This window comes from Microtus ochrogaster, unplaced genomic scaffold (genome assembly GCF_000317375.1).
Source record: "Microtus ochrogaster isolate Prairie Vole_2 unplaced genomic scaffold, MicOch1.0 UNK48, whole genome shotgun sequence".
In the NCBI taxonomy this organism is placed as follows: domain Eukaryota; kingdom Metazoa; phylum Chordata; class Mammalia; order Rodentia; family Cricetidae; genus Microtus; species Microtus ochrogaster.
The window spans coordinates 1,753,263-1,764,343 of NW_004949146.1; the positions used below are offsets into that span (position 1 = coordinate 1,753,263).

At 39.3% G+C, this 11,081-nt stretch overlaps 1 protein-coding gene and 1 pseudogene across 6 annotated transcripts in view; one reads left to right on the forward strand and one right to left on the reverse strand.

Moving 5' to 3' along the window:
* Tlk2 (tousled like kinase 2) overlaps nt 1–11,081 on the forward strand; it is a 102,537-nt gene that overhangs the window by 72,226 nt on the left and 19,230 nt on the right. For all 6 annotated transcript variants that reach the window (XM_013354572.2, XM_005369413.1, XM_026777182.1 and 3 more), the window contains 4 exons: nt 190–256; nt 1,751–1,848; nt 3,615–3,696; nt 5,934–6,025. In XM_013354572.2, the coding sequence (XP_013210026.1) occupies nt 190–256; nt 1,751–1,848; nt 3,615–3,696; nt 5,934–6,025 (339 nt within the window). The remainder of the gene's footprint in view (nt 1–189; nt 257–1,750; nt 1,849–3,614; nt 3,697–5,933; nt 6,026–11,081) is intronic.
* On the reverse strand, nt 4,767–4,864 carry LOC113455480 (annotated as a pseudogene).

Consider the following 11,081-nt stretch of genomic DNA (forward strand, 5'->3'; position numbering starts at 1 on the left):
AGAGCTAGTTCCAGGACAGGCTCCAAAACCACAGAGAAACCCTGTCTCGAAAAACCAAAAAAAAAAAAAAAAAAAAAAAAGAATATGAAAACCACATATGCCCTAATATAGCATACTTTGAGCATTTTTGTTCAAATAAGCATGTTATTACTTCATATAATTTGCTGAAATTGTGCCATTGTTTTTCAGGTTAACCTTAGCAGAATACCATGAACAAGAAGAAATCTTCAAACTAAGATTAGGTCATCTTAAGAAAGTAAGTATAATGGAAAAATGTTTTTCAAGAGGTGTAATTTCCACTTTACATTTGATGTAGAAATGATTTGGCTGTTTGGACAAATAGAATTGTAGCTTTGTATGATGCAAGAATTCTGCATTGCTGCTCTTATTTTCATGGCTTGTAGTCTAGTAGGATTTTTATTTTCAAGTCAATGCAATTCTTAGTGAAGTAAGAGTATGCTTTACCCCAGTGACCCATCTGCTAAAAATGTGTCAATTAATAGAGCTACCCAAGTGACTGTCCTTAAAGCAGAAATTAAATATACAGGAGTAATATGTCTGAAATTGATAGAAGGACTCCTGTGTTAGTCTGAATAACATCAGCAGCTCTTCTTGCCTAAAATAATTAAAGAGAATATATTCCACCATCCATATTCTAACACCTAAAAGAATTTTTTGGTGATAGTCACTGAGATAGCTTTTCATTGAGGGTCAGAGACATGGTGTCTCTTTGTTTCTTGTTTTTGTTTTTTTGTTTTGTTTTGTTTTGTTTTGAGGGGGGTGTTTGGGTTTTTTGTTGTTGTTTTGTTTTTTTTTTTTGTGAGACAGTCTTGTTACATAGCCCAGGCTGGCCTTGAACTCAGGATCATCCTGTCTCAGATTCCTAAATACTGGGATTACAGGAATGGGGCAGTGTGTACCGTGCTTATCATTTTCATGTGTGTGATATGAGGTGTTTTTTGTTGGTGGTGGGTTAGGGTGCGTGTGTTCATATGAACCCAAGATTTTAAGGATGCTTGACAAGTGCTTTACCATAGACTTAACATCTCTAGCTCCAAAATATCATAAATGTACAATGTAGAAGTTCTTTTTAAAGCTCTTTTATTGACCAACCCAGGTGCTGATGAAATGGCTTAGCTGTTAAGAGAGCTTGCTGCTCTTTTAGGGGACCTGAGTTTGGTTCCTAGCATGTCTGGCTGCTCATCACTGCCTGTAACTTCAGTTCCAGAGATCTGACATCCCTGGCTGTCACCTGTACACATGGCATGCATACAGAGAGATCCATACACCTAAATGAAAAAAACTTAAAACTTTCAGTAGCCACATTATTGGTGGATGCTATTTATGATGATGGTGGTTAATAAGCATCTAATAAATTGTTACTGGTGGTGACTTTTTAATGTTACATTAGTTTTCATGTGTAACACACACGAACATACACATACATATAAATTCTTAGATATTAAATTAGTGGAATTTAAAGTATTGAGCATAATCTATACCAAAAGTAGAGAATCAGACTATACATACCATACTTTTATAAGGTTTTTGCAAAGTCTGTATATATATGCATAAAACATTCCTGGAAAGTTCCCAGAGGTTACATCTGAGGTGTGGGTGATGGAGTAGCAGACTAATCTTTTCAATACAGCGTGTCTTCTGTTTGTTTTTTACAAGTGAAACAGATGTCATTTTTAAATGAAAAGGTAAAGTTCGCTGGATTCTGAGCTTTTTTTTCCCCCCTTTTCAGGAAGAAGCAGAAATCCAGGCAGAGCTGGAAAGGCTAGAAAGGGTTAGAAATCTACATATCAGGGAATTAAAAAGGATACATAATGAAGATAATTCACAGTAAGCAACTTGGGTTATAATGGGCTGGAGGTTGCTGAGTATTTTATGACTTGTATGGTCCAGAGCAACGTTTTCACTTCTAAGTTTGCCAAATGAATCTAAGTCTATTTAGTTCCTTTTGAAAAAATTATGATGTTTGTATTAAAAAGTAAGCTTGTATGTGTATCTGTACAGCATTTTACATGAGTAAAGTTTACACAGTAGAACTTGGCAGCTATCAGGGTGGATGGGGTATGGCATATAGACATGGCCATGGAGCCTTGAGGAATGGGAAGCATTGGCCACAGTGTTGCTGTAAGAAGAGTGAGATGACTTCCATTTTCTGAGTAAACTAGTACGACTCTTAAATTTAGCACAGTAATTATAGACCCACACTCCCCTTTGCTCATAAGCCATTTATATGACTAAAATTCAGGAAAAGTAGCTTACATGTGGGAAATGGCTCTCATCACTGATTAGTTCTTTCCTTGTGTTGCTGAAGCTGTAACTTTTTTTTTCATGTAGCTACGACTTGAATATTTTTGTTTGACCATGTGAACCATGACCATTATTCTGTCAAGTGGAAGGTACCAGCACTTACCATTGCTTGTGAACTTTGTGTATCAGGAAGAGTCGTCTAAGTGCCCTTTTGATCTCACATTTAATCCTCAAACAAGTCCATAATCTTGCACATATCAATCAGGAAACGAGTTAGAGAAATGAAATTAATTTGACTAGAAGCCCAAATGAAGAGTCAAATTTAGAGCTACTTAATTTAAACTTTCATGTAATAATATTACACAGGCACACTGCTTTCTTAAATATAAAATAAAGGAATTTTAGGATTAATAGGGAGACTGTTTTATTTTATTTTATTTTTTAAGTACTGGAGTTGGAGTGTAAGGCCTCATACAAACTAGGCATGCAGTCTACTACCAAACTGTGTCCCTAGCTGTCTTTGTACTTGTGGTTTTGAGATAGGGTCTCACTATATAGCCCTGGCTGGCCTTGAGCTTTCTTTCACTTTCCCTCTGCCTCCAGAGCACTGAGATTATAGGAAGAATCTCTTTTGGGAATACACTGTATCTTAGTTTTAGATTTACCATAGACTTATCTAAAGAGGGAAAAATGAGTTGGGTTGGTTCGTACAAATCTATGTGTATTCCAAGCACTTGGGAAGCTAAAGCCAGAGTATAACGAGACCCTGTCTCAAAACCAATAAAGGCGGGCCATTATGGTGCATACCTGTTACCCCAGTGCTCAGCAGGCTGAGGCAGGAGGATTGGGATTTCAAGGCCAAAGTATGCCCGGTCTCCAAAAACTCAATTAGCTGGGTATGGTGATACACAACTTTAATCCCAGCATTTGGGAGCTAGAGGCAAATAGATCTTTGTGAGTTCAAAGCCAGCTTGGTCTACATAGTGAGTTCCAGGCCAACCAGGACTACATAGTAAGAACCTGTCTCAAAATGGGGGGTGGGAGGATTCACATAAAACACATGAAACGCTTTATTTTTAAGGCAATATAAAAATACCTTGGAACTTGATATAGTTTTAAAACAGTGAGAAAAAGGAATGGGATCAAAAACAGCCCCAAGTTGAGATGTGGCTACTAAGACTAGAACCAGTATCAGGCTTTAATAACTTTTACTGTTTATTATAATTGCGCTGTGTAACTTTAGCCTTATAGTTTCTTGTATTGATATCAGTTGTCAAACTCTCAGCAGTGGCTTTATGTGGAAGACTATAGTCTTTGACTTCGGGATGTTACATATTCCGTTTCCACAGATTTAAGGATCATCCAACGCTAAATGACAGATATTTGTTGTTACATCTTTTGGGTAGAGGAGGTTTCAGTGAAGTTTACAAGGTAAGTAGAAACAACTGAGTACAAAGAGACGGTAATATTGATTTGTAGAAATTTTTAATATTAAGAACTATGTATTTATATTTGTAGGTTTAAATTCAAAAGCTTTATGACTAAGACCTTTAGGGAAATTGCTTCCAGTAAATTTTGTATTTTGTTTTTAAGACATTTTCACACTTTAGCCCAGACTGGCTCTAAATTCACGGTGTGATTCAGGGTGGCTCCAACTCTTGGCAATTCTCCTGCCTCAGCCTTCCAAGTACAGTACCATGTCATTTTGAAGTGTATACATCAGTGGCAATAAGGACATTCACAGATGTGTACCTGTCAGCACTGTGGACCATGGCTGTGCCTTTAGGGCAGGACTGCTTAGATTTTCAGTACGCTCTTCATACTTAGTTATACTTTTAAAGTCTGTGCTGGTAAATCTTACTGACAGACACATGGCCACCTTTGTTTGCAAGTACCATGCTTGAGCTTTGATGTCATAGTTATCCTAGCTCCTTAGAAAGAGTTGAGATTAGGGAGGGCATTGCTAGCTTGTTGAAGATTTTATGTACTTGACTTAACAAATCACCTGTGTAGTACCACTTTGGAAGAAAACTTTTGTCCTTTTTTCTTTCTTTTTTTTTATTATTATTCTTTTAAAACAATCTTCTCATTTTACATACCAATCCCAGTTCCTACTCCCTCCCTTCCTCCCGTTCCCCCTCCTTCCTCCCACCCTACCCTACTCCCATCCATTCTTCAGAGAGGGTAAAGCTTCCCTTGGGGAGTCAAGAAAGTCAGGCACCCACTTTAAGGCAGACCAAGACCCTCTCCTCTATATCTAGGCTGAGCAAAGCCCTTTTTTTTTTAAATCAAACATTTAAAAATGAGTTAGCAGCAGGGTTATGGTGGTACATGCCTTTAACCCCAGCACTTGGGAGGTAGAGGCAGGCAGATCTCTGTGAGTTTGATGCTAGTCTGGTCTACAGAACAAATTCCAGGAGCCAGGGCACCAGGGCTACACAGAGAAGAAGCCCTGTCTTGAAAAACTAAAAACAAACAAGCAAAACAGTAATTAACTTCTACAAAATACATGACCGTGCCTTGACCAGCGCCTGTTACTAGACCTGAGACTTTTCCATCCTTGTCAAGGGGCCATGCTAACCTCTACTTTCATAAACATTGTTCCTCGCACAGATAAGTTCTTTTCACAATTTTCTACCCTTTTTGTTGGCTTTGATAAGCATTAGTGCTCTCACAGACTATGTGTAATATAACCTAGTTTTTACTATCTTGAAGTGGTTTTTAGAATAAAGCCACAATGGTATATTCTTTAGAGCATGAGAGAAGTATATTTATTTCATTTCTGTGAAGCATGTTTTTTCTACTATATACTCATTTTGCGTTAGCCTGGTTGACAAGTCCCTTATTTCTAATAACAGCCCCCCCTGGTTTGGACATTGCTTTCCTAGAGAAACATTGGGGACACCTATGGAACAGTGATAGTCTCTGTTCCTGGTGGGCGTACTGTGCAGCTGTGTGTTCATTTGTAAGAACTGATAGAGAAGCATTGCTTGTCCAGTGCCAGGCCCGCCAGCACTGCTGCTCTTCAGGAAAGCCTGTCCCTGTGCACTACTGTTGGGATTCAGACTTTGATTTTACTCAGTACATAGATGTGGCCCTAAATAATAAGGTTGGGATTTTTTATTTTGTTTTGTTTTTGTTTCTGTTATTTTAGTAAACACAACATACCGAGTTGTGGGATACTTTGTGATGATCATACCAATGATCATATCCATCTGGGATGTTTTCTTTAGGAAGCCATTAGTGTACGTTTCAGGATTTCAAAAGTAGGGAGACAGTGTTGACACATATGAGCTCCCTAGGCTCACTGAGGGTGAGAGACAACCTCAGGAGAAAGGTCCTAGATGGGGAGGGATGGTGTCCAAAGTGAACATTGTTGGAGGAAGTGTCAGGGCCTGGGTTGGCTTCTGCTTGTGGTGTATTCTTAAGTTTGTCTTATAAATCCCACGGTGCCATTGTGTCTAGAGACTTGTGAATTATCTAATCCCAAGTTTCAAGAGGATGGTTGCAACACTGGAGCAAACATGACGTGCTGTCATTTGCTGCTGCTTTCATTTCATAATGTATTTTGTACTTTGTGTTGATCTGTTAAATAAAAGCTTCAAGTCAGTTCCCTGTAATTCTTGTTAGTACTTATGTAAAATATAAATATTCCTTTTTTTTAATAGGCATTTGATCTAACAGAGCAAAGATACGTAGCTGTGAAAATTCACCAGTTAAATAAAAACTGGAGAGATGAGAAAAAGGAGAATTACCACAAGTAAGTGATGCTGAAGTGCTTGATTTCTCCACCCATTGGTGATAGCTGTGATTCGTGCATCATGGAAGAGATTTGGATGAATTGTTGTTAGTTTTCTTTCATCTTCCTAACTGTCCCAGCAAAGGAAATATACTCTGCATCTTACCAATGAGAAAACTGTTAGAAAACCGAGACCATTAGAAGCTAAATTTAAACGCAACCATACCTCAATCTGAAGCCCATATTTCTAACTCCCCTTCTATTGTCTCTAAAGACAGCTATATTAAGCAAGGAAGGCACCAGAAACCATTGCTTGTCTTTAGAAAGTCAGTGAGAATGCCCAGTGGTCTGGGAAGGAGACAGTGGGGTTAAAAGGATGGAGTCCTGCAGTGCCTCAGTGGTACATGCTTGACTTTAGCCCCTTAGTACAGTGTTCTTTCTTTTCCTTGACTTGTCTGTTTGCCACCTCAAAATTCTCTGATTTGCCAGGTGGTGGGTGGTAGCAAACACCTTTAATCTCAGCACTCGGGAGACAAACGCAGGGGGATCTCTGTGAGTTCGAGACCAGCCTGGTCTACAGAGTGAGTTCTAGGACTGGCTCAATAGCTACTGAGAAACCCTGCCTCAAAAAACAAAAACAAAAAAAACCCTCAAAAACAACAAAAAGCTTCTGTGATTTTCGTGCTCTACTTCCTATGGTTGCCTCTCTTGAGAACATCAGTAAAGTGGTAGTCTTCCTTTGTCCCTAGACTGAAGAGGATAAGGGGGCAGTTTCCTCAGGTTACTACATATGCAGGTTATGCAGTAGCTCAGGTTACTACGTAGTTACTGCATATGCAACTGTGGATTTCTTTGGTCCACTAATGTTGGGTTTTGCCATAGTCCCTCCCGAGCTTCTGAACACTGGAGTTCATGGCTCATTTGCTTTGGAAGCTCCAAACTTAATTTACTTATTAGATTCCCTACTGAGCAGTTTTGTCTCATTGTGATAGATGTAAGTGTTGAATGAGATAGGCTCTGTCCCTGAAAGGAGGAGACAAGCCCCTTGGACAGTAACACATGGTTCCTGTTATGGAGACAACCTTTGTGTTTTGCTGTTTTTTCTTCATAAGACTTTGGAGGACAAAAAAAAAAAAAAAAAAAAAAAAAAAGGATTGAAGAAGCCTTTTTCTTAACTTCTGAGTCTTAAAAGGAAAATCAAGTAGTTTCTCAACAAACAGTTCATGTCTGGACTGGGGCAATTTTTGCTTTAGACCTGTTGTACACCAGGGGCCTGCTAAGTCTTTCTGTTCCACACTGATTGGTAGAGCTCAATGCTGCATGAGAGGGAGGACAAGGGGTAATGTATATATTCCTTATGCACAGTACCCTACAAGCAGCTGCAGCCCAGATGTTCCTGAGGAGCCAGATACATTATTAAAAGTGCATTCCAGTCACTTGACATCAGGGATGAATGGCATGCGTTAGTGAATGCCATGAACACTTCAGAGAAGGAAACTGCATGTTCTGGCCAGTTATTAATGAAAATTGTCCTTGCTGTATTGAGACTTGTAGGAGTGGTTAAGGGTGCTGAACCAGAACATGCACCTTTACAGGTGTCCTATAGGTGTCCTTGGAGCTTGTTCTGTAGCTTACCTGTACATTGGCCTCTGTAAAATAGTTGGTTCTAGGGACCAAGTTTGATCAACCTTGAGAACATAATTTCTGTGCTGGGACCTGTACATATTTTGCCAAGTTGTAGACTCCCGATCTAGCTTTTCGGCTGACTCTGACTTTGGAAGATCATTCAACTCATCTGGCCATTTGAAATGGATCAAATCTGGGTCCTGGTCCCTCCTTGGCATACTTAAGCAGTTTGAGCCCTGGTGGTTATTGATTGAGATGTTCTGTTTCAGTTTGACTTTTACTTCTTTGAGACAGAGTCTCATGACATAGACTAAGCTGCCCTCAAACAAATCAAGCGATTCTCCTGCCTCTGTCTCCTGTAAGTGTTAGGACTCCAAACATGTGCTACCAAGCCCAGCCAACTGACTGTCTTTCTTTTATCTCTCTGCTGGAACTAGATCAAGTGAGGGGCTGAGAGATGGCTCTGGTTCAGAGCACTTACTCTTCCAGAGATCCTGAGTTCAGTTTCCATCACCATATTGGGTGGCTTACAACCAACTATAACTCCAGTTCCGGGGCATCTGATCCTTTCCTCTGACCTCTACAAATGCACATACACATGGAACCACCCCACCCCCATGCACAGACTATCATTCATACATCTAAATAAAAATGAGTCAGGGAGAAGGAGATAGCAACTGACATTGCTTCCTATGTCTAAACTTTGCTCTTCTAACCAGAGCTGGGTATGGTCCCTTCTCACTGTTCTCCTCAAGGGGAATAATGGCATCTGAGTGTCTGTGGAGCCCTCTGTCAGGGGCCATTTCCCAGCTGACATCCTGAGGAAGGGGTGTTCTTACGACCTCCAGGTGCTTGGGAGGAACTCTTCAACATTTCCACCTTTGATTCTGCTAAGTGACAGGAAATCCTGCTTTGAACCCTGTGCTATAAATAATGTAAGTAGGGACTGGAGGGATGGCTCATCAGTTAAGAGCACTTGTTGCTCTTGCAGAGAGCCCAGGTTTAGTCCCTAGCACCCACATGGTGGCTCACAACTACCAGTAACTCAATAAGTAAATCTAATTTTTAAAAAAGTGAATTGGTTAAGTGCCATTAGCATCTCTGAACTTGACATAGATCAAGTATATAGTAGATTCTGAAGAATGCTTTGATAATATAATATGAGGTTAACACTGAAGAGGAAATATACCACCATGTTGGTAACATCACCTTACCTAGTAAGTCCTTATAAATTGTTCTTCCATTGGGGAGGTAGTTCCCACTTTTGTTTGGAGTAAGATCATTTATTTGACTCAGAAGAACCTCGAAGAAAATAAAACCTTATTTTGTTGAGTTTTGAAATATATTCCTGTCTTTGCCGTTTGGAGTTGAGGGAAGGGTGATTGAGGCAGGGTCTTATGTAACCCAGGGCTAGGCTTTTACTGGATATGTAGCTGAGGATGACCTTCAACTTCTCTTGCTTCCACTTCCCAAGTAAGAATATAATTGTACACAATCACACCCAATTCCTTTCCTTCTTCTATAAGCAAAATATAAACTTGCTATATTATTCTTGCCATATGAACATGACAGATTACTAGATTTCTTTAGTTTGTGTAGGAGTGGGTGAGGTGGAGTTGGGATGGTGGTGGATGTGTGCACTTTCGTATGGAAGCCAAGCAGTAGACATCAAGTGAGTGTCTTCTCAGTCATTGTCCATCTTAGGGCTTTTTTTTTAATCCAAAAAAATCTTAAAATTATGATTGTGAGGGTTTACATGCGCACATTTAACATGACATGATGTGAAATGTTATAAAACAGGCCTGGGAATCATTTCTCCCCAACCATGTAGACTCTAGAGACAGAACTCAAGATTACCAGATAGCAAGTGATTTTAGTGTTGAGCGGTTTCACCACATTCTCTGTCTCTGTCTCTGTCTCTCTCTCTCTCTTTGGAGACAGTGTATCTCACTGTATCTGAAGTTTTTGGAGTACTGGCTTGCCCACCCTGTCAAGTTCTCCATATCCCTATCCCCCAGCACTGAAGCTCTTGTGTGCTGTGTCTGACTTTGTTTCATAGGTACTGGAGGGTCCCAATAGACACTTTACCCACTGAATCATTTCTTCTTCCCTGCTAGATTTAATTTCCCAAAACATAATAAAAATTTTACAATAGGAAAAGTTACATATAAAGCAATCTGTAAATATAATATATATCTGAATTCATGTGCTCTTATTTAATACTCTTCAAAATTTTTAATATAAAAGCAAGCATTCCAGAAATCAAAATTTGCATCATTCTTTAAGAAGACAAAAGATAGACTTTAGTGTATAAATTTCTCCTGATTTCTTGTTTAACAAGTCCTTTAATCTATTGGATACTAAATAGAATATTGAGTATGAAGGATGCAAGTCAGTCTTGCCTTGCTGAAAGACAAGCAGTAGCCTGTGAGCCTGGCAGACTCTGTTGGGGCTGTTGTTTTAGGTGCTTCTGGAGTTGGTGAGGACTCAGGGTTATTTGTTGGGCAAAGGATCTTATTCTGTATCCTAGATGATCTTGAACTCATGCCATTCTTCCTGCCTCAGCCTCCTGTGTGCTGCTATGATGTGATTCACTACCACACTTGGCTGAGATGATAAAGACTGAATGACACTTTTCTTTCATTCTTAACTTTCTCTGCCATTCATTTCCTTGGTTTTTTGTACATTTATGAAGAAATTAGTCTATACTTTGAAATTACTAAATGGAAAAGTTATTCAAAGAGGCACATAATTATTGTTTAGAAGTATGCTCAACCAGAAATTATTTGAACAGTGATCTCTTTAGTCCACAGATTTGTAAGTTTGTTTTTTTGTGTTTTAATAAACATTTTGCCAAAGGTAATAGTGCATTGAATCCTGAGTGGAGCTATTTTGGTGAAGTGGGGTTTGAGCCAAGGCTGTGTGTGTTCAGTGCCCACAGGAACACATCTCTATACTTCTCATTCGTGATTAGAAAGCCAGAGTTCAGGGAGCTAGGTCTCCAGTTCTTTACATAGTGTGTGTCTGCTACTCCTTTGCCTTGGTATGGGCCTGTCATTTCTGTATAGGAGACGGAATGATGAAATGAAGTATTAGAAACAGCAGTGGAGCCAAGAGCACCTTGAAATAGCCCAAAGTTTCCATCAGGGAAAAACCTTTTATAATTACTTGGAGGCTTCTGTTCCTCTCTCTCTCTTTCCTTTATTTCCTCAGATTTTAAATTTTAATTTAATTTTTTTTTCTTTGAGACAGGGTTTCTTTGAAGCCTATCCTGGATATAGCTCTTGTATACCAGACTGGCCTTGAACTTACAGAGATCCGCTTGCCTCTGCCTCTCGAGTGTTGGTATAAAGGCATGCTCAACTACCACCTGGTTTAAATTTTAATTTAATTTTTTAAAATAAATTTTATTTATTTATTAATATACAGTGTTATGCTTGCAGGGCAGAAG